A 23,635-nucleotide genomic window follows, 5' to 3' on the forward strand; every position below is an offset into this window, starting at 1 on the left:
CTGTCTGCTTCTCTGCTTCTCTTTTTATTTGCTTTATATGTATGTATCATCATCATCATCAGTCTCATTATGAATGTATCTGCCCACCAGTCTGTCTTGCTCTGTCTGTACGTTTTATACAGTTCTTTTTATATACACCGCAGTAATAGAATTTAAGAGGAACATTAAGATGAATGACGTTCCACATAATTCCACCCTATCCTCTCTCACTCCTTCTTTCTCTCCCTCTCTGTTCCTCCCCCTCCCTAAGCATGGTGAGGCTGATTTCGGGCCGTTCCTCTCGTTCCGTCTGTCTGGTGTTGGCGTGTCTGTCTCTGGCGCTGCACCTGCTACTGGCCCTGTTCTGTCTCGCCATCCTTCAGACAGCCTGCATCCTGCCACCTTCCTCCTCCTCCTCCTCCTCCCTCCCGGGGACCGGTGCCCAAGGCCCACATGCAGCCTCTCACCCCTCCTCTTCCTCAGAGAGCGGCTCAAGCAAACTCCCCACCGGCCCCCGGGACGGCGACCTCGACAAAACGGCCTCCCGCATAGGCCACAAAGCAGAGGCCACCTCATTCAACTTGGGTTCTGTGAAGAAGGGGCTGGTTGGAGCCGGGATGACCAACGAAGTCAACCGGAAGGTCGGAGGTCACTCCAAGCTGGAAGCCCTCTTCAGCCACCCGCTCTATAACCTGCCACGCCCCCAGCTACAGGAAGATGATTGGCTGTTAAGGGTCAAACCAGAGGGGGAGGTGAAGCACAGTCAGGAGGAGGAAGAGCACAAAGGTTTTATAGACGACAGTGAGTGGTGAGTCAGACACGACAAACTCTAATATACAAAATGCTTTATGTCTTCAGAGAGCTTCATAGTGCTACACTCTGCCCCCCTCCTGTCTTGATGAATTTCAGGACAGATGGATCTTTCACCTTGCAAAATGACACCCGTTGCTCAGTTTCACCATCTGTTATCCGCTCCTGGTTCCCCATAGGCAGAGCGACAGTGAGGAGGACGGTTATGAAAAAGCTCATTGGACGAGCGGCGCGGAGACCCACCCCCCGTGGCTACGGTTCCACCTGGGCATCTCCCGCTGGGAGCTGTACGACAGGAAGGACCCCAGCCTGACCCGGCTCACGAGCCACCTGGCCACGCAACGTATCCTGAGCACAGGTACTGTACAGTGTGGTTAGGGTCAAAGTTCACCACACTTCAGTCAGCACTTGGCTACTCATCACACCCTCAATACGGGCATAGGTGATTTTACCCTATGAGAGTAGGGGGGGCAACATTTTGACGTGAAAAAAACAACAGTTCTGCCGTCCCGTCCCATCTATTTACAAAGAATGCCAGTTGTGAACAGTATGCTAATAAGAAATCCGTATGACAATTCAATATGCACAACGCATCAAACTTCATCTAGACACCACGAGCATGTCAATATGACTTTATGACCGAGCACAAGGCCATACCCAACATCACAACATCAAACTGCAACTGCCTGCTGGTGCTAGCTTCCTGGCCAATGGTGATGTTGCTAGTGCTAGCTTCGATAGCCTCTGGAGCACTTCTGCATTCGATTGCACCTGCTGCGGTGTCATTTCGAGTGGTAGCTTCTTCATTAGCATTGCCAGTTTTATTTTTAAATGAAGAAGTGGTCAATTGTTTTTATAGCTCTTTTCGCCATTGTGAGCAGGTTGGCTAGTTGTAGCTTGTTGAGCACTGAGCAGTACAGTCAGATCTCATTTTTTTGAGGTAACAGATCAAACCGGAAATAGTTGAGGTCGACGGACGAGTTGTGTCATTGGTGGATTGTGAATATATATTCTTTTAAAGGTAGCCTAGTTTAAGTAATAAATACACTTTTAAAATGAATGATGACCTAACACAAACTGGTACAAACCACAATTATGTATTTAATAATTGTGTTAATTAGTAAAAAAAAAAAAAAAATATATATATATATATATATTATTATTTATTTATTTATTTAAGAATTTGAGCAGAGTTTGGCTGGCCAATCAGGGGGGGCACTTGCCCTCCCTATAAAATCGCCCATGAATACGGGGATGTTGGTTTGAGAGAGTTCCAGACCGTGACCCGGGCGCCCCGCCTCATTAGAGCCAGCTGTGCCAGTCTGTCGCCCCTGCGGTGTCGCAGGCTGCGCCCCTGTTTGTCATTAAGGCACAGATGAAACAGCAGCATGAGGTTGAGTGAGATCTAACAAGCTTCTCTGCCCCGGAGGACTCATCCATGCTGAGAGGCCTGGTCTTACTGCAAAGGAGAACATTCGCCATGTACAGCCTGAGACCTCAGATCCTGTGTGAAGAACATATCAGTTTGTTTGTCTATCCTTATGTAAACAAAGAGAGCCTGTAAGGACGTGTGTGTATTTGTGCATGTGTGTGTGTGTATGTGTATGGAAGAGAGTGAGAATGTGTGTGTGTGTGTATTATAAGCGACTCAATCGTTGTTTATTAATACAATCAAACAAATACGCTGCACAGTCAATCATACGCTCTGGAGATTGAATTAAATGTCTGAAACTGTTGTCACATCCAAAACAATGCACACAAATGAGCAAATGGCAGGGACACTTAGAACCAATCAAGAGCGCAGAGAAACTTGAGAGCTAGAGATAATCTCCAACTCACATGATCGTATATTCTGAGGTCAGTCAATAATTCCCCACTGAGCTCAACACAATCCACCCCCACCCTCAACCCCTCACACACACACACACACACACACTTGTAAACCCACTCAAATGCACTCAGCGCCCTCTCCCACATCTCCACTCCCAACTCTAATGGACGCATATTGAGAACCGGATTGAGATGTGTTGACCAACGCAGATTATGTAACAGATTAAGTAATATTATGTGGCCTTGTTTTCTGTTGTTGTGTACATACATGTCCATCCTTCCAGATTCATCCTCAACAGAGCATGGGCTTTAGAATCACTCCTGTTGACCTGTTATAGGCACAGAGTCAGACCGACTCCACATACCATAGTTGTTTCATGGTATTATAGTTTGGTACTATGGTATGGATTTATGTTATTTTTGTGGGTAGCTAGTATAGCGTTTGTCAGGTTATCACTCCCTCCCTCCCTTACTCCCGACAATGTTTGCCTGCATCTCTCTGTTGGCACCACAAGAGGCAGTAGTCCCAGCACACCAAAATCAAGGACACCAAAACCAACATGCCGATCTCCACTGCAAAAGTAGAGTAATGGTCAGAGCATTGGACTCTCAATTGGGAGACCATGGACTCTCAATTGGGAGACCGGGGTTCAAGACCCCGTGGGGTTGACTTTATGTTATCATCAGTGTAACTGCTTTAGCCACTGACGGCTACCATTAATGTTATGGAAGCTGCTGCTAGTTGTTGTGAGCTCATGAGCTAACTGGCTAGCATTGGAAGCATTGGAACTGATGTGTCCAGGCGACAAGACCTATCTTAATTTATCAGACATTATTTCATGTCATTTCAATTCACAGCTATTTCAGTGGCATGACTAGCTTCTGTCCTACCAGTCCTGAACAGAAACAAGCCAGCTACGCACATAAGCCAGGCTGGACCTGGCCTGGTTGGAAGATCATGATCTACATGCAGTTTAATGTATATGGCGTTCAGGATTGTCTGTTCATATTTCTTATGCCTGATGCTTTTTTTATCCTGTCTTTACAGGTGTTAGACTGTGCTGGAGTAACCTTCATACAGTACCATCCCACACAAGCAGTCAGTTGTCTGTCTTAAGACCTGTCTACACTACGCTCTAGGCGATGAGGGCATCTTGTGGTGGAGTACTGTAACTGCATGAAAGGGAAATAGAAATAGATCCACTGCATAGTGTTGTCGGATCAAAGTCCCACTGTGACTGAATTCTAAGAGTGGTTGGGTGTTTGTGTGTTCTAGTGCAGAAGAAAGGAGGGACCCAGCTGAAGCTGATCATGTCCTTCCCTAACTACGGACAGGCCCTCCTCAAACCCATGAAGTGAGATCTTCATACGTTCTGCTGCCTCACACAAGCACACACACGCACGCACGCACACACACACACACACTTTTGTCCTATTGTCAGTCATCTCGGAAATCTTTTAAGTCAAACGATCTTGTATGTTGCCAGTCTCCCTAATCTGTGCGTGTTGTGTGAAGGCAGGAGAGAGACGCAGAGACAAACCACAACCTCTTCTACTTCTCAGACTTTGAGAGACACAACGCAGAGATAGCTGCCTTTCACCTGGACAGGTAGGAATGCATCATATTCTCCTCATTAAAGGAGTAGTAAAGGGAAAATGCATGTTTAGCCCTGTTTTAAGGTTACTTATGATCATATACAATGGTTCAGATCAAAAAGTTGACAAAACTAGCACTTTTGAGAAAGTCTGATAATTGCTCTACCACCGTTTAGGTCATACAATGGATGTATGGTGGGCACCTTGAAAAATCATTTAAAAATATGTTAAATGTCGATTTCAAAGACAAGAAGCTCACCGAGGGGGTAATTGGTGTCCGTTGGTGTTCTGACATCAAATTCGCTGCAAAGTATGAATCCTGTAGGGTTTTATTGATCATTTTATGAAATACATTGACTTGTATTGAAGCGACCGTTGTAGACGTGTAGATCAATCCGCAGAGGGGATTCAGGAAGCGGAACTACTTCAAGGCATTGAGCGAGATCGGAATCAGTTCAAGCGGAAGTTTACACACGTATGTGCTGCGACTAAATAGTTCTATGCTAAATATTTTTTAAAAAGCCTTTCCAGATGAACTAGAATCTTACTTTATGGCGAATTATATGTCAGAACGCCAACTAACACCTCTGTGAGTTTCTTGTCTTTGAAATTGAGTTTTTTTAATGATTTTTCACAGTGCCCACCCACATCGTAATAACAGAGTAATTATCAGACTTTCTCAAAAGTGCTAGTTTTGTCAGCGTTTTGATCTGAACCATTGTATATGATCATAAGTAACCTTAAAACAGGGCTAAACATGCATTTTCCCTTTACTTTAACCGATATGCCGATATGGCCATGTGAGACAAGCTCACCGTAACGGGCACTCTCTCTCTCTCTCTCTCTACACACCACTATCTCTCTCTTTCTCTCTCTCAGAATTCTGGGTTTTAGGAGGATCCCACCAGTGGTTGGTAGACTGATCAACGTGACCAAAGAGATCAAAGACGTCACCACCGACGGCAAACTCTCCAGAACCTTCTTCATCTCTCCAGGTGTGTGTGTGTGAGGCCTGCAGAGCCCTACAGCAGCAGTGTCGATGTCAACCGCGCTTGTCTGTATCTCTCCCTGTCTCTCTGCCTCCCCCTAGTGGGTAACGTGTGTTTCTACGGCCATTGTGAGTACTACTGCTCCACGGAGCACCCTCTGTGTGGCCGTCCGCAGACCCTGGAGGTGTCCCTGGCCTCCATGCTGCCTGACCTCGCCCTGGCCCCGCGACGCTCCTGGAGGTCCCCGTGGAGACGCTCCTACAGCCGCACCAAGCTGGCACCGTGGGCACACACACGCATGCATACACACATACACACACATGCACACACTCACACGCGCGTGTGTGTGTGTGTGTGTGTGTCTGTCGGGGACATCCTGCGTCCTCGACACACACACACACACACAGACACACTCTCTCTTTCACACACAATCACATGGGATTGGAAAAGAACAGATGTTGACCTTAAAAGTACTTCATCCTATCCTGTCCCACTATTTCAGCTGGGAGAAGGACCCAGACTACTGTAGTACTGTCAAACAGACTCCTCCCTACAGCCAAGGCACCAGACTGGTGGACCTGATTGACATGGCCATCCTGGACTTCCTCATGGGTCAGTCAGTGTCCCTACACCGTTACTCTGCTCTGGTACAGATGTACTCACGTGTTAGTCGTCCAGCCATCCCGTTCAATCGCAACGGTCACCTCGGACCAAAAAGACAGCAATCCAGTAAACCCCGGGCATGTTTGCTCCACAGGCAACATGGACCGACATCACTATGAGACCTTTGAGAAGTTTGGGAATTACACTTTTCTGCTACACCTCGACAACGGGCGTGCGTGAGTCACCTGAAACTGTTTATGTTAAGACACCACAGTATGATAGTGACTGGGAGGTCAACCGGAATGGCTACTGTACATGTACAGTATGCATGCGATGGCGTTCTGATGTTTTCCAGGTTTGGCCGCCATTCGCGAGATGAGCCATCCATCCTGGCGCCCCTCCAGCAGTGCTGCAGGTTTGGAGGCGATGCCCAAAAAGAACGACTGCAGACGATCCCCACTGTTAATCTGTGAATAATAACACCATCGTTGCTGACAGGGAATCATCTGACCCAGTCTAAGGGCCTCTCACTTTTCACCCTCTCTCTCTCTCTATCTCTCTCAGGGTCCGTCGATCCACTCTCCTGCGTCTGAGTCTCCTCTCCCTTCCGGGTTACCGTCTGAGTGATGTCATGCGTGAGTCGCTGTCCCAGGACCCCCTGGAGGGCGTGGCCCCCCTCCTCGCGGAGCCACACCTCTCCGCCCTGGACCGTCGCCTGGCAGCCGTCCTGCAGGCTGTGCGCACCTGTCAGGATCACCACGGCGATGTTATCTACAATGACCTAGAGGGATATGAACACTGACACAACACAACAAAATACTAATTCTATATCTTTTTTTAAACATATAATCTGTCACAACAAAATAAAATACTAAAAAAAATCTACATTAAATGAAAACTTCACGGTCCAGGTATCTCAAGTAGTCTATGATGAGATACTACATGAACTGTATGTAAATACCCATGACTCTCACTGTCAAAGATCTGGTGATTACAGGGACAGTCTCCCTACAGGCAGCTCGACCGGTGCCGCTAGTTTGATTTGCCAAGTGGTCCAATGTAGTTTCAGCATGAGTTTCACTTTCCAAACGTCAGCAAGATAGGTCCAGGCACAGCCCCTGATTTCCGCGTTCTTTGAGCGCGCATGCAGTCGGTTACTTGTGGCTACTGCGCGGGACATTGTGGGTTTGAAAATGAGAGGCTTGTTATCGTTTTGATTATGTGTAGTCACATTTCATAGACTCGTTAAAGAAATCATCAGCAGCCTGGATCAGCTCACCATTACCTACATGAGACTGCACGTCTTCACGAATCGGCTAGAGGCTGAAGAAATGTAAACACGAGAAAACGCTTTGTAGACTGTAGAATTTTGCTTAGTCGTAACAGTAATAGGGGTTTTATGGTCGTGATAGGAGCGTTAAACTTTAAAAGAGCTCACTTTCTGGTTGGACTGTCCTAGTCCGGCCTATAGGCTGTACCCGAATGGACCCGTTGGATTTTCTCACCGATGAACAATTACTGTTGTTTCTCCACTGCAAGAAAACGGAAATGTCGGTCTTAAAGCCACCGCATATTTTTCTGAATCAACTCCGAGACCATAATCTCTTACCGGAGGACAGGTACAAGGTGAGACGCTGGGTCTGCCGCACACCTGATTAATCACTTAATCCAATCATATAGGACAGGAAATAAAGATGCCAAGTGACTTTCAGGAAGTAGTGGAGCTGGTGCACAGAGCCTATTACCCAGCGGAAAGATGCATTAAGGTGTGTGAGGTGTTGGTATAAAGACAACAGGGCGTCACAGAGATGTCGTAGGCCTACACCATGCTCTGACATCCTGTTTCCAATAGGAACATAGCGTACTGTATCAACGTATGTAATATAGCCTACAAAGACTCATCACGTAGGCCTATGGAGGACCATTCATGAGCATAGCACATCTTTAGTCCGTAATGGGACTAGGTAGGCCTACTGTATAAACATGCATCGGTCGTCGCAGCTGTCAAAGGCCGTAGCCTATATCACGTGATACAGTGCGATCTAATAAATTGAGAACATCCATTAACGTCCCTTTATACGTCCCATGCATGAACAAGAAGCCTGCAAATTCTATATTATTTGTTACTGTGCTCAAAAGTCCAGGATTGGAAATGGTCTGTTTTATCTGAAATATCAACTAGATATTAAAAGTCAGGGTATGGCCCATTTGTAAAGCAAAAATATACAAAAGACACGCACAATCCATGGTAGCCTACCTGTTAGGCTGGGTCCTGGAACACAAACTCTTGTAAATAAGGAAAATATATATAGTTTTAACTATATATAGGCCTATATAACTATATATATAGTTTCGCACACCAGATAGCTCCCATTAAAATGTTTGTTTTTTTTGCATTCGTAATAAAAAATAATTTTTAATGGGAGCTCTGGTGTGCTGAATATTTTTTCCATTTGTCAAGTAACTCATATCTAAACTCAAGATAGCATACTGTGTGGCTCTTGTCCAGGTCTTTTTTTCCCTTCTGTGACTGATGTCTACTGTACTGTACGTCAAACCCTGTCTGTGACTGATGTCTACTGTATGTCAAACCCTGTCTGTGACTGACGCCTATGTCTCTGTCACCCCCATCTTTTTATGCATTCGTAATAAAACATTTTAATGGGAGCTCTGGTGTGCTGAATATTTTTCCCATTTGTCAAGTAACTCATATCTAAACTCAAGATAGCATGATGTTTGCATATGCAGAGAAAATATATGCTTTTTCATTGTGAGTATTCTGGAAAGAATAGGCCTACTAAATTCATGAGGCCATAATTAGGCCTATTCACTTGAATAAAACACTTAGAATCGTATTTCTTATCTTTGTGTTCAGAAGGTGATCCGGATGAAGAGTGAGGTGCAGAGACAGAAGGGTCTCTATGATCTGCTGGACTGGCTGGAGACAAAGAGAGCCGTTCATATCAAGGTGTTCTGGCGCTGCATGTTCACAGAACATCTCCTCCAGCAGTATCCCACACTCCGACTGCTGCGCAACAGCCTGATGGATGGTCAGTTCATTCTGCATTGTGATTCTGACCTCAAATGCATTCTGTACTATAGTACTGTACACTTTTTAAAGATGATCTATACATCCCTGGCTAGCATATTGTTGTTATACTGTACCTTTCCAAATACTTTAACTTATCATTCTAACTCACAGTCATTTGGATGGACCTGTCTGTATCATCGCTTTCAAATGCAGGGTCGTTCATATTTTACGAAAAAGTGCCAGAAAAAGTAGAGGAGGCAGAGGCGGAGGAGACGGTGAAGAGGAAGAAAGCTCCAGATGAAGGGGATAAGCAGGAGAAGACGAAGAGGAAAAATAAGAAACAGGGAGAGGGAAGTGAGAGCGCGGAGGAGCAGGCCGGCCCGTCCTCGCTGAGCAGCCCCAGTCACAAGAAGAGAGCCAAGAGACCGACGTATGGTGAGTCCCTGGATTCACACTGCCTGAGGGAAAGAACACGTCTCAAGTATGAAGGGCTGACTTCAATAAAAGCCACCAGATATAATGAGTATGGCTTGGGCATACTCGTTATATCAGTGCGGTGATACACTGTCGGAATCTAGATTAGCTTTGATTACATGCTCTTTCATTAAACGTGTGATGTTCCACTTCAAGTTGTAGACCAGGAGTTTTTCATTGGAAATGCATGGCAATGAGTTCCTGGGATCAATGCCAATGATCAGGGTGAAGTTGTACTAAATGTTTTTGATGAGTGTGCCCAAGCCATGTAATACGATTGTAGTATAAACCCTTACTTCTTGGTTCCCAAGGCTCTCCCCTGAGAATGGGCCAGAAGGACATCTGGACCTGGCCTATCTACAGATCCCAGCTGCCTGTCACCTGTGGGGACAAGGAGGGCTTTCTTAAAAGGGACAAGCTAGCCAGAGGTGAGAGGGAGTCATGTTGCTGAATGATCATGGATGTATTGTGTGGGAGTGTTCTATCTCAGAGTTCCTCCTTTCCTCATCCAGGGGAGAAGTGCATTATGGTCCAGAACAAGTGGTTCACCCCTCCAGGCTTCGAGGAGTTTGGGGGAAAGAAGAACACTAAGAACTGGAAGCAGAGTATACGCTGTATGGGCACCCCTCTGTTGAAACTCATACAGGTGAGGTACTGTAACAGTACTGTAGTAAAGGAAAGTTCGACTCCACCTGTTTAATTGAATGGATATTACTCTATTCAGAGTTGTGACTAGAGGTGTTTGAGGATTATGTAGTGCAAAAGGATGTACAGTAATACAGTAAAACTGTAATAACCCCGTTTCCACTAGGGAACTTAAGCCCAGGAACTTGTTTGGGGGGTGCTTGAAGACCTGGTCATCATCATCAGGCTCAGAAGAAACCATAGTAACTAGGATGCTAGCTATCAATCTCCAAACGTCAAACAAAACTTGCTTTGTGCTTGCTGCTATTTTATCTGAGGCGTTTACAAACTCAAAGACATCTTCACTATGAAGCAAGGGAACAGCGCTTACAGTTGTAAGCTAGCTTGATAGCACAGTTAGCCTACCGGGATAACTGAACAGAGATACTGTTTCTATGGCAGGGGTCTATGTCATGTAAGTACTTGGGTTTACAGATTTGGACTGGGTGTTGAGCTGGGCTTAAAGCCTGTGAAATAAGGCCAAAATAAGCCTCACTGAAGGCCCAAGGTAGCCTACATCGTGGAAACAGAACAGGCAACAGGCTTAGGTTCTTGGGTCTAAGTTTCTAGGCTTAAGTTCACTCATTGAAACGGGGCTAATGTAGCGTAGCTTATTCCATCATCTAAAATATTGTCACCTCTCTGCTTCTATCTTCCTAACTCAATATGACTTCAACCTCAGGAAGGTCACCTGAAAGCTCCACACTTCAGAAAGAACAGGAACCACAGTCTTAAGGTATGAGGAGGCCAAACTCACAATTGAACTCACGTTTTAGTTTTTATAGTCTTCGCTGACTTTAATTTGTAAAGATACTTTGTTTATTTACCTCAGCTACACATATATCTAATATGTAATAATTGCAATAATATGTAATAGTTACCTTTCAATATACAATAACTAAATAACAAATCAATTTGTCCATCCATTATCGACTGAATCCAGAAACATCATCCTAATAAGTCCCCTCAATGCAACCCAGTTCACTATGTTCTGACTGGGTATACTATACTGTACTGTAGGGGGTGCTGGTACAATGCAGGTGCTGGTGCTTGATGCTGCTTGATTACAGTAACCTATCATGAATTATATACACATGGATGCAACCTATGGACTAAGAGGCCTCTCAATGGAGAATTCCCTCTTAAAAGTTGAAATCCAGGCTTAGTCTCTGTCTGGACGCAGCACCGTCTGGAGACCGGCCTCATGTCTGTGGGAATCTCTTGGCACCTCACGATTCGATTCAATGCCGATTCAGAGGGCAGTGATGCGATTATAAATTACAAAACTATGCTCTTTAGGAGCAATTTGAGGTTCAGAGTCTTGCCCAAGGACACTTATCAGGAGGAGCCGGGATTCGAACCGCCGACCCTACAATCAACCCTACAATCATCGGCCGACCCTCTCTACCTCCTGAGCTACAGCCGCCCCTAATTATAAAATGGTTATCGATGCAACATTTTTTATTGGTGTCTCCTGTATGTTGTGTTCACAAAATATTTCATTTTATCTCGACACAACTTGCATACTGTGTGGCTCTTGTCCAGGTCTTTTTTCCCTTCTGTGACTGATGTCTACTGTACTGTATGTCAAACCCTGTCTGTGACTGACGCCTATGTCTCTGTCACCCCCATCTAGACCAAGAGAAAACTGTTTCAGCCCAATCAAGCCGACAGCTCCGTTACAGGTTTGTACACAGTGAATAATATCAACGAATCCATCCAACATTATCATTTCATAGATGGGACACGGTTGTTGTTTGTCTAGCTATAATGGTAAAGTTGATGACACCAGAAACGTATTATCCCTAAGCACATTTCTATAACGCGATGCCTCTGTCCCTGTTTGCTCTTTGCTCTGCGTTTCAGATTGCGAGTCAGATCCAGAATCTGAGACAGAGGAGGAGGAAGAAGAGAGTGATGGGGAGGAGGGCTCGGAGAAAGAGAGGGGAGAGTCAACGAAGGGTAGGGAGACGGAAAACAACACGGATAAGGACAGCAGTGATGACGGTGGGAATCAGACAGTCTTCAAAATTACCTGTGGGACCATCAGTGGAACATTACATAAAGATCGTTTTGCAACAGGTGCAGTATAAGTATGTGTGTGTCTGTTTGGTATTTGCGTTTAATATTTGTGTTTATTCGTCCATCACACATGTACCAGAGCCCACCACCTGGTGGCGATGTAAGGAGTCTCTGTGAATGGCTTGACAGATAATTGCAGATGCTTCGAATGAGATGCAACCTTAAAAACACTTCTTAAGTGTTAACAAGTCTTGAGTGTTAACAAAGGACTATAAGCTAAAATGCATCGGTTAACATCAGCGTTGTGGACCACTAAGTCCAGTAGCATCTCTTAATAGCAGCATTATCACTACAAGGAACAGTAGATTATCATACCGTCTTATTGCATGGCTTTTTTCATGTTTTTTTTGTTTTTTTTTACATTGGCGTTTTTATTACATATTTTTTGTCCTACCTAAAGTTAACATTTCTTGGGATTCTTTTTATATTTACTATTGTAATCGCTGATATTTTAATTCACTACTTAATTTCAAATAAATGCTTACATTTTATACTAAATAAAACATATGATGGATCTAATAATTCAGCTCTGTAGATAAATTGAAACTTTTTGTAGAAAAGCCCACTCCACTTCAACTACTGACAACATGCATCGTGGGTGGGGGAGAACAAGTGCACTTGGTCTTTTCGGAAATAGTAGACTTATGAGAGCCTCTCATCTCATCTCTGTCCCAGAGAGGTTTGGGAAAAGCATCCGTACGGAGGAGTGCTGGATGACCCCCATGGAATTCCTGAGGGCAGGGTCAGCATCGTCAGACAACTGGAGAAGAGAGATCCAGTGTGAGGGGAGGCCTCTCAGCTCCCTCATAGAGGTAGTATAAACAGTCATGAGTCATAAGTCATGTGATTTTGGGTAAACGGCTGCACTTTACCCTAAAGTCTGGGTAGCTGAATAGTGTTATATTTGTTAAACGATGGAAGTGAAACTTGATGATTAATGTAACTTTGTGTTGTCTATTTCAGGAGGAGGTTTTGACTGTCCATACCTTTTGTGACTGCAAGCTCTGCAGCCCAACTCCTGAAGACCTGGTAAGTGTGCCTTTGTAATGGATTCTTTTTGAAAAGGGTAATAACTTCAAAAACACACCGGTGAACTTCGGAGTAAGAAGAGAACTTTAATAACAGTGCTCTGGCCAGAGGACAATTCAGAACAGACACCAGGTTGTCTCTGAGGAGAAGTGCAATGAAATTGTAGTCAGTGATAGTCTTCTATACAGTATTTCACATAACGTTTGAAAATCAAGCATGTAGGTGTCTTTGCTTCAGATGAGAAATGCCCATCGAAACAACAGGAAAATGGTATCATATATGGGTATTTCCGCTTTAAGAAATGAACTCATCTCATCCCGGTCCCGGTTGTCTTGAACACTTGAGTCTTTCGGACCTCCCACCCAGGCCGCAGTCCTGGGCTAGACCCCCTTCCGCCCGATGCCTCAACCCAGGCTCCCCTGGAATGAGAGCTCAGCCTTCTGCTTCCCGGTGTCTTCTTTTCAAAGCCCACCGATCACAGAAGCACTACTCGCCTACTAACACATTCGCTTTCGCATTTCGCTGACTAAGCGGTACCAGGGCAGTATGTTAATTCATACTTCATCAGACACAGGGGCCTTCAGTCCTCCCCAGCACTATAAACTGTCTTTACGTGCCCTTGGAACTTTGCAATGCAATTATTGCTTTGGGTAAAAGCGTCAGCTCAATGACTGTGATGTAATGTGTCTTCTCCCTGTGCTGGAGACTGTGTTGGACTGAGAAAGTTGTGAGTCATTTGTTCTCTGCTGTGTCTGTCTCGTCAGGATGAACAGATCAACGATGATGACTGCTTCATCTGCCGAGGCGGGGGTGCCCTGGTCATGTGTGAGGGGTGCCCTCGGTCCTTCCACCAGGGATGTCACCTGCCCAGAGTTGACGATGCCATAATAAGGTGAGCTTTGAAGACAGAGAGAGGGAGAGGAAGCATCGCCTTTCACACACTGGCAAAAAGTGGTCCACAGCAGGCTGCCTTTTATGCTGACTTGAGCGTGACAGCTAGCGGACCATTCCGGAACGGGAAGCCATCTAGCCGACCTGCAAGGATGGTGGTGTGATGAATCAGAATCAGAATCAGATAGGATCACTAACCGTAAAGGTACAGACACACCAATCCGACATCGAGGAACTCGGCGACGAAGGGCAACTGTTGCCTCACGTCGCCGGTGTCGGGGCAAATAAACGTAGCAAAGTTGCACTTGAACACACCGGTCTGACAACAGCCAACCAGCATCTCGCGCGCACGTTCTGCGCCTGCTTGAGAGGAAATAACACTCCCTACCAGCAGCCTGTAGCCTATCATCAAAATAAGCAATAAAGTTCTTGTTGTGTTGTCAATCACTGTCTTTCTTGCTGCTTTTGATCTAAGGTCATTTTGGAGGCTGAGGGATTTGGGACTAGATCTCAGCACTTTGAAACAGAGGGGATTTAAGATAGTGTCTGGCTCCACAGCCTCTTTTCTGTGTGTCAACACGATGGCTTTTTGTATGTCAATCAAATGAAAGATGTATAGAGAGGAGGTGTGTGCGACGTTTGCTTGATCAACCAATCTCCCGGCTTTCAAGGGAAACACTTGGAAATTTCAGAATCAGCTTTAGTGCAATATAATTTCAACTGCAAGCAGCGCGTCCTAGACGGTATCCAGTTCTCCGCTCAGCAGTAAACGACAGGCTACTGGAATTTATTTGTCTTCATGACGGGCGATCTCCGAATCTATATATTTCTATAACCTAACGAATTAGGTTAGTTCCTGCCCCTATATTAGGCTATATGAGCTGTTACTGTAGCCTACATGTTATAGGCCCTATTTCTGTTCTTTCAAGTAGCCTAATGTGTTTCAATACTAGGAGTAATAGGATACTCCAGCTCGGGCCACCGACTCGACGCTCACGGATATTCACAACGGCCGATTATCGGCACGGTGCGTCACTGCCTTAATAATGCCAGCAGTCTGCAAAAAACAACTTGCAATGTGAAACCAAGAAGGTCAGGAGTCTTAAAAAGTGGATCAAGTCCATCCGAGCCGTAGCAGTCAAGGACGCTTAAAGGAAGAGAGAAAGGGATTAAGGTTTAAGTAAGTTGTGCAAGGAAGCCCAAATGTTTCTAACCATGTGTTTGTCTGTGGTTTGTGCATTACTACAGGAACAATTGTGATTGGATGTGTACATTCTGTGTTTTCCGGGACATGCAGCAATGCCGTTACCCTGAGGAGAAGACCCTCCAGGAAGTTCTGTCCTTCCACGTCTCTGACCACCTACTGGTGAGCAGCCTGTACTGCCTGCCTGTCAGTCTCTCTGTCTGTCTGCGTATCTGTCTGTCTGTCTGTCTGTCTGTCTGTCTCTCTGTCTGTCTGTGTTGGTATCTGTCAGTCAGTCTGCAGGTCTGTATGTGTGTCTGTCAGTCTATCTGCAGGTCCGTTTGTGTGTCTGTCTGTCAGTCGGTCTATCTGCATGTCTGTCTTTGTGTATGTCTTCCTGCCTGCCAGTCTATTGTTTTATAAAGATAGACTTATTTTATGAAAGAATGACATGAAACAAATGTGAATGAAATTCAAGCTTAAATGTGTACGTTCTTCTGACAGGAATGCCAGTATCTGCTCATGTACATGTACAACGCCGATGTAGAACACATCTTTGCCACGGATTCCTGCCTCAAAGTATGTTGGTTTGTGGTGGTGAAAGATGAGTGTAAGAGAGACAGAGACTGTGTGTGTGTGTGTGTGTGTGTGTGTGTGTGTGTGTGTGTGTGTGTGTGTGTGTGTGTGTGTGTGCGTGTGTGTGTGTGCGCATGCACGTGTGTGTGTGTGTGTGTGTGTATGTGTGCGCATGCACGTGTGATTGTGTGTGTGTGTGTGTGTGTGTGTGGTGTTTCTAGTGTTTGAAAGGCACGTTCATTCAATGTCATGTCTGTATGGATCTCTGCAGGTGAAAGGCTACACTGGGCTGATCAAGACTCCCATGTGGCTGGACAAGGTGGTGAACCAGGTCCAGCAGAACCAGTACCTGACAGTTCACCAGCTGATGAATGACATTCTGCTCATCTTCCACAACTGTGCCACTTTCAACAAGGTAAGAGCAGCATGTTACACAGTGAAGAGACACACCTGAGACACATTACTCACTGAGTAAAGATACAGGCACAATTCTAAGTACAGTAGCTGTTTATTAACATCAGTAAAACAAACAAACAAAACTTTTCTTTCTATTTTGCAGCATAATGCAGTGTACCGGGAGATGGGAATAAAACTCGAGGAATTGTTGAAGAGGGAGTTCAAGAGTGTGTTCAGCATTCGGCAGTAAACCTTTCTCATGCAGCCTGTCTTATTTTGCTGTGCCCCATAGCTTTGTGAGACCATCCTGATGTTGTGAGCTCACATTCATTCTCTCTCCATAGATCAGTCTAGCAACTCTCCCATGTAAAACATTTATGCTAGAGGTGTTGCCAATGGGTGTCAATGAAAACAAGTGCACAGTAAACATAATAATACTACTACTAATAATAATAATAATAGTAATAATAATAAAACATGTAAAATTCACAAAGTCATTAAGAAAATGGACACAAATTAATATATAAAATATATTATATACACATCACATACAAAACGCTTTTCTAAATAAGTAGGTCTTGAGACCAGGCTTAAAAGAACCCAGAATCTGTGGTGCTCTCAGATTGTTTTCACCAAATATTGAAGGTATTTGTTTTCCATAATTGCTAACTCGCTGTTGCTGCCAATCTAACCCAGTTGAGTTGGATAAACTCACAACTCCACTAGTACCAATAACATCTGGCTTCATCACCGAATAGCTAGCTTTTTAGTGACTTAAAACAGCATTTGGGAGTCAGAGGACCCAAGTTCGAGACCCAATGTGGGCAAAGTAGGGTGCCGTGGAAAACACAACGCAGAGGAGTTGACATCGGTTACACCAAGTAGCTAACATTGGATAACGTGATACTGATAATGGATGGACATACAGTATAGGTGGGACTCTGGCTTACCCCTTTTTGTGACATCTTGACTAATCACAGTTTCGTTTACTTAAAGGTTAGTTTACCGTTTAGTGAATCTGAAAAAAAGGCTCAGAATCAGAATGTGTTTATTGCCATGTAGTTTTACAACATATTAGGAATTTGCTTCGGTCAATGGTGCATAACATGGAGACAACATTGAACAGGGTGCAGGGACCAGACGGGATAATGCAAAGACAGGACAATGCTCCTGGCTTACTCCATTGACTTAAGCCCTGGTTATACTTTCCGTGTACTTGAAGGTCTGTGTGACATCATTTTCATCATCAGAGGTTGTATGCGTAGGCGTGCATCCCATTTTTTGTGAACTCTATGTAATGAGAGCACAACTGCCAAGTCCTCCAAGCAGACTACAGAAGTATTATAAACCGAATCCCTAGTGACCCTGGTGTCCGCAGCTGTCTGAACACACACCGTGGCTTTAACATGGCTTATTTTCACGAGGCAAGCAGACGGGGCGCTTGCGAGCGCTGACAAAATTAAAGGATTAGAAGTCTATTGGCATAATATCATGCAATAATAATAACTGTTGTACAGACAATGCACCTAACCTCTAACTTATGAGAATCCCAACATGTACAAGTACCAGACAAGCATGTTTACTGTGCACTTGTTATTGTTCTGTTTTTGTTTGTTTGTTTTTACAATTTTTATGCAGGCCTATGCCGGAATCCTTGCAATTGACGTGCTTCATTTGACTCGTCTCATTTGACGCTCCTATGGCGCACTGCAGGTGTCAGCTTTGATAGGGAGCTGATTTAATTTAGATTGATTTGTCCCCATTTGACGCTCCAAAATGTAAACAAGTTCGGAGTAGAAGCGTCAAGGCAGTTTGACTCGCCTCAAAACGCTTTTTGTGTGTGATCGGCCATTTAAAACAATTGGTGTACTTCAAAACGCTAGCGTCAGACTCTTCCAGTGCGTCTGGGGCTTTAGTTTTAAAGGAGTAGTAAAGGTAGTTTCTTGTCTTTGTAGTTTCTTGTCTTTCTTGTCTTTGAAATTGAGAGTGTAACATGTTTTTTTGAATGATTTTTCACGGTGCCCACGGTGAATGATTTTTCACGGTGCCAACCCACATCCATTGTATGACCAAAACGGTGGTAGAGCAATTATCAGACTTTCTCAAAAACTGCTAGTTTTGTCAATGTTTTGATCTGAACCATTGTATATGATCATAAGTAACCTTAAAACAGGGCTAAACATACATTTTCCCTTTACTACTCCTTTAAGTTTGATTGCCTTCATATTGGCCATTGGTATTGGGATAAAGGGGAAATATAAACATAACTGGATTGAAAATATAGGCTATCTCTTTCTTTTCCATAAAAATAAGTGGCTATTACGATTCAGGAATAAAATGGCCACAAGAAACAGAAAAAGTTAACAAAATGCAGAGATTATTGCTGCCATAAAGGTCGCCAACCACTGATTTAGACAAACGTTGAGCAGTACACTTTTCAATCTGTCCGAATTCTCATTTTAATCTAGTTATTTTTCAGCTACCGGTTGGATTGCATGATGTTACCACATCATGCAATCCAACTACAACTACAAGGCATACTACTGTACATCTTGACCTGTCAGTGAAACTATCAAAGTGAAAGAATTCACTAGGAATGGTTGGCTATTTTTGTGAATGTATGAGATTGTATAATTTGCATTGTTGATTTTTTTATACAGTACTTCAATTAAAAACTTGTCTGTTATTGAAAATAAATATAGCATTAATGTTTCATCTGGGATGTGAATTCATATTTATTGGTATGTTCCCATTGATAATACAACCATAAAGCATAACAGTATGCAATGATTGAGTAATGTGAAATAGACTGAACAATGCATTCCATTCCTTATCCAATCACATATGTCCTCTTCACCATCCTGTCTGAGCTGAATGTGCTTCTCTGTCATCACTTTTGATGGTCTACTAGGCCATCCAATGTGATGACAGAGAAGCAACTGAGTTGGCCCTACTCAGTCTGTGATAAATTATATGAGAGGGAATTACATTACTGAATGGAGTGCAGCCCAGCCTGCTCGTTTTAAATGAGAGCTTGCTCGGCCAAATCTCCTGAGTAAGCTACTATGTGTTCTTGCATGAATACGGGCTGTCTGTACAACGCCGTGGGAAAGCAGCAGTCTGCGTTGATTTTGCGTATTACATCATCACAGATGCCAGCAGCGAATCCCTGCCCAGAGCTGCGCAGCAGCGTTGCGCAGACATGCTCAGCAAAGAAAGAACGCAGCCATTTCCTTACCCTGCAATAAGTGAAGACGTTGAACTGCGCAGTTGACCAAGGTCGTCCATCAAAAGTGATAGTATAATCTAATTTCGAGCGTCATTATTTCTTTGTGAACTCGCTAAAAGAGCAAAAGAATTGAAAATTGAATGAGTGCGAAACTTTTTCAGGCTATTCTTTATGTCGGCTAGAAGTATAACATCATCCGAACTCAAGAATATTGCATGTTTTTTAAAACCAACATCTCGGCAATATATTTACATTGAAACGTTCGTGAAACTGTGCAAACATGAGTGTAAAAATTGAGGCTCCTTTTGAAGAGGACACATCGTCGCTGCTTCTGGACAGCCAGGCTTCTGCAGACTGCGAGAGCAGCAGTGCGCCAGGAGGCGGATCGGCGACTCAATACCAGTTACAGCCCCAGCAGCGGGCAGCTAACACCTCTACACCAATCCTACTGTGTGAGTAATCTGTTGATGACCCGTGTTAAATATTCCAGAGTCTAAACTCTCTCACTAACTAAATTGATAAAGCGTATACAATGCGTAGACTACATTGTCATTCATTGTTATTAGTAGGCAAGGGTATGAGTTTGAATTTGAGTGTAGGCTATTAACAACAACAAAAATCCAAGGAGATAGATGATGATTCACGGTCCCGGCTCTGTCTGTGCCTCTGTTTCTCCAGATCCTGTGAATGCTGACAGGTTCTACTCCTCCACGACGGCAGATGGTAAAACCATCCTGAAGCTTGCTCCTGGTGAGCTCTCCCTGGTCTTCTCATCAACACACCCATGCTCTTATCAAGTTGGGGGGGCTGACCCTCAGTAGGCTAGTCTTCAATGAATCACAATAATAACCCTGTAAGGCTGCTCTACTAGTGTGCTGGGTCCCTCATGTGCATAATCCCTATAGAGGAAGCTAGAGAAGATGTCATCAGCGGATCACTCCAGTCACAGCCACCTCTCTTCCCTCTCCCTGTACGCCCCCCTGCCCCAGCCACTAGGCCCTCTCCCCCAAAGAAGGTGACCACGGCGGAGTTCACCTACCAGGCCATCGTGTACCTGATCGAGGCGGTGGGCCGGCGCTGGAACCTGTACGGGACGCGGGAGCGTTCGCAGCTCTTCCAGAGCGTCCAGAAGGAGCTGGAGGCCCAGGGACACCCACTGCCCGTGGAGCGCATCCGGCGCAAGTGGAACAACCTGATCGTCACCTACAAGAGGGTGAAGGACCGCGGCCGAGAGACAGGCCAGGCCAAGACCTCCTGGGAGTACTTTGAGGTGGGATCCGGTCAAAGGCAGGAAGTTATCGACGGCTCACGTGACGCTTTTCAGATCAAAAACAGATGTGGTTGCTGCTGTGTAAATGGCTTGATCTTTTAATGTTACCTGGCTGCCCCCCCCTTCCCTCCCTCCCACCTCTCTCTCTCTCTCTCTGTGCAGATGATGGATGCCATGTTGGGTGACACCATCGGGTCCCAGGTCAACAACACCCCTGTCCCCGTGACCACCTTGCCCATGACACCCATCGCCACGGAAACTCTGGCTCAGGAATACAAACCCCTCCTCCTTCCGAACGACGACATCGTCGCCACCGGTACTCAGACGGCCGACCTCAGCCCCTCCCCTCTCCCGCCCCCCAACCCCACGGACACGCCTTCCCCCAGGCTGACCAATCACACGGACTCCCCGCAGCCCCGGCTGTCCCCGGCTCCGGCCCTCGCCCCCCGTCGCGCCCCCTCCCATCACAGCGGTTTACGGCTACGCAGACAGAAGGTCCGTGGCTTCTCCTTCCACCCCTCCTGCTCCTCCTCTGGCCAGGGGCAGCAGCTGCTGCAGCAGCGGAGGCTGGAGGAGAGCACCTCCCTGCTACAGGAGGTGCTGAGGAGGCAGGTGGAGCTGGCCGGCCCGGAGCAGGGGGCCTGCGGCAGGAGCGAGCCCCGGGAGAGGAGGCGCGAGAGGAGGGAGGTCCGCATGGCTCGGTCCCTGGGTAGGATCGCAACGGCTCTGGAGCTGCTCTCGTCCAAACAGGACACGGTCATCGCTCTGCTGCAGAGGCTGGCTGACAGGAAGTGAGGTCTCCGCGGATATAGGGAGGGACAAATGGGCTAATCAAGCCCCAGTTCGAATATTCTGACTATATACCCTACAGTGCTCCACATTTCAAAACCACAATCCTTGTTCTGGAGAACAATTTCTAATAAGGAAATGGTGATGAGGATAATAATAAGTGCTGGTGATGCTTCAGTTGTTATTCCCAATCCCAACCTAGATGAATAAAGTCATCAACAAATCAGTTATAGCTACAGTTTCTGTTTGTGGAAAATCTCTCTCTCTCTCTCTCTCTGTATATATATATATATATATATATATATATATATATATATATATATTATTCTCCCCTACATTGTAAAAGCGAAGTTAACCCATTAAGAGTAATGGGCTGACACCAAACCAATCACATGAAGACGGTTATATATCTATCCATGGAGATTGTGCCTTGTTGAGCATGTGTAACTGCTTTATCACCCTGGAGGACCAGGAGACCAATAACTTGACTGAGGCCAAGTTTGGCCCCAGGGTCTGGGACTACACCATCCTGCTGTTTACCCACAGAGACCGCCTGGAGAGGTTATGTTCAGTTGGGGCTTGTGGGTCGGAGACAGGGTGTGTCTTTTATTAACACTAGTTCTGAGGCCGCTGGAGCACACCCTCACTACTTTTCCAGTTCGTCAGCCTTAATTACCTAATTAAAGAATCTGTCCCTGTCACTGTGCTCGGGATTCCTGCCGGTACCAAATATGAATACTGTGGTGCCATGGTGTCCAAGGAAAATGGAAAGAGGTAGAAATATAAAGGCTAATTTACATACTGTGCCACCTGCTGGCTGCTGTGGGTAGTGCGTAGTGCTGTCACTAATTGGCCATTTCTTCGGCCCTAATTACCAAACTAAAAAATCCAGCCCTGTCACCGTCTGCTCGGGAACCCTGCCAGTATTCATGTCACATATGAATGCTGTCAGGCGGACGGTGTTCGAAGAAAATTGAGTTCTTTTAAATCAAGCCTACCATAACACATAACATTGGACAGTTAACCTCATCATTTGATTTTGTTTAAAGTTAGCAATATTCTTCTTCGTATGGGTTTGATGTAAATCCTCTCCCCCCCAGGCTCGGGCGGAGGGTCTATCCTTTTACCAACCCAAGCCTGGGTGAGGGGTCACCTGGGCTATATACAATATTCTCATCTCTATTGAATTGTGAGGATTCTCACAACCTTTTTCAACACAGTGAAAAAACAAACCAAGTGAAACAGGTTGTCATCTCAGGCATCTGGTCCAACCAGTATCATCCATCAACATAACCACCACCTGGCTAACATTCTGTCAGTGACGGAGACAGAGATCAGCAGCCTGAACACTTGAAAGCCCAAGTAACTTACATTACAGTAAGTGTATGAATTCACTAAAAATAGATATAGATGCACATAGACATTGAGAGATTTTTTTTTAAATACAAAGATAATGAATGCATATTCTTTAGGTTCATAGTCAGTGTTTTTATATCTGCTCCTACCTGTTGTGTTGTTATGTCTTTAAGGTCATGTTGAGAATGGATCGTCTGGAGAGCAGCAACAGCAGTCAACCTGGTACAGACGAATGCTCTGCCTAGATCTCTGAGTTCTCCTGATCCAAGGAATTAAAAGACACACTTCACCCAAAGGGGAGAAAAACAGAGGAGAGGAGACGGCGAATAAAAGACCACTCTGTGATAGTACCCAGGAAGAAAGAGACTGCTCTGTGATAGTACCCAGGAAGAAAGAGACTGCTTTGTGATAGTACCCAGGAAGAAAGAGACCGCTCTATGATAGTACCCAGGAACAGACCACTCTGTGATAGTATCCGGTTAGAAACAGACCGCTCTGCGACAGTACCCGGTTAGAAACAGACCACTCTGTGATAGTACCCAGGAAGAAACAGACCGCTCTGCGACAGTACCCGATTAGAAACAGACCGCTCTGTGACAGTACCCGATTAGAAACAGACCGCTCTGTGACAGTACCCGATTAGAAACAGACCACTCTGTGATAGTACCCAGGAAGAAACAGACCGCTCTGTGACAGTACCCAGGAAGAAACAGGCCGCTCTGTGACAGTACCCAGGAAGAAAGAGCGGAGGACATAGACAGAGCGAAGAACCAGAGCACCATGGCCTGCCAGAGGGAGCTTGTGTGGGCCATTCTGCTCCTGATGGGAGCCCTCTCTC

General features: G+C 45.3%; 3 protein-coding genes across 3 annotated transcripts; all 3 read left to right on the plus strand.

The window, feature by feature from the left end:
- Positions 1-251: 251 nt before the first annotated feature.
- On the plus strand, positions 252-6,609 carry LOC311309726 (extracellular serine/threonine protein kinase FAM20C-like; the record flags this gene model as incomplete). The annotated part of the gene is made up of 10 exons (XM_084439049.1): positions 252-787; positions 969-1,147; positions 3,896-3,974; positions 4,136-4,228; positions 5,095-5,210; positions 5,306-5,486; positions 5,707-5,816; positions 5,962-6,043; positions 6,163-6,222; positions 6,372-6,609. The coding sequence occupies 10 exons, from the start codon at positions 252-254 to the stop codon at positions 6,607-6,609; spliced, it is 1,674 nt and encodes a 557-aa protein (XP_084295175.1).
- A 615-nt stretch (positions 6,610-7,224) lies between these two features.
- LOC311309727 (uncharacterized protein) lies at positions 7,225-16,472 on the plus strand (the record flags this gene model as incomplete). Its single annotated transcript, XM_084439050.1, has 15 exons — positions 7,225-7,433; positions 8,683-8,857; positions 9,052-9,273; positions 9,624-9,740; positions 9,825-9,958; positions 10,679-10,732; positions 11,633-11,681; positions 11,863-12,078; positions 12,754-12,890; positions 13,042-13,107; positions 13,872-13,999; positions 15,247-15,364; positions 15,686-15,760; positions 16,029-16,172; positions 16,446-16,472. The coding sequence occupies exons 1-15, from the start codon at positions 7,290-7,292 to the stop codon at positions 16,470-16,472; spliced, it is 1,806 nt and encodes a 601-aa protein (XP_084295176.1). The 5' UTR covers positions 7,225-7,289.
- Positions 16,473-19,411: 2,939 nt separating this feature from the next.
- Positions 19,412-21,539, plus strand: LOC311309004 (uncharacterized protein). Its single transcript, XM_084438128.1, has 4 exons — positions 19,412-19,834; positions 20,061-20,132; positions 20,372-20,652; positions 20,815-21,539. Exons 1-4 carry the CDS (start codon positions 19,663-19,665, stop codon positions 21,445-21,447), a joined length of 1,158 nt encoding a protein of 385 aa, XP_084294254.1. The 5' UTR covers positions 19,412-19,662; the 3' UTR covers positions 21,448-21,539.
- Positions 21,540-23,635: the final 2,096 nt, after the last annotated feature.

The sequence above is a fragment of the Borostomias antarcticus genome (assembly GCF_949987555.1).
Source record: "Borostomias antarcticus genome assembly, chromosome: 5".
Taxonomy (NCBI): Eukaryota; Metazoa; Chordata; class Actinopteri; order Stomiiformes; family Stomiidae; genus Borostomias; species Borostomias antarcticus.

Bases quoted from the DNA above. Each gene is read 5' to 3' on its own strand.
- LOC311309004 (XM_084438128.1), top strand. From the start codon at position 19,663: ATGAGTGTAAAAATTGAGGCTCCTTTTGAAGAGGACACATCGTCGCTG. The intron at 20,133-20,371 runs GTGAGCTCTCCC...CCCCTGCCCCAG, and splicing joins CATCCTGAAGCTTGCTCCTG to CCACTAGGCCCTCTCCCCCA. The intron at 20,653-20,814 runs GTGGGATCCGGT...CTCTCTGTGCAG, and splicing joins CCTCCTGGGAGTACTTTGAG to ATGATGGATGCCATGTTGGG.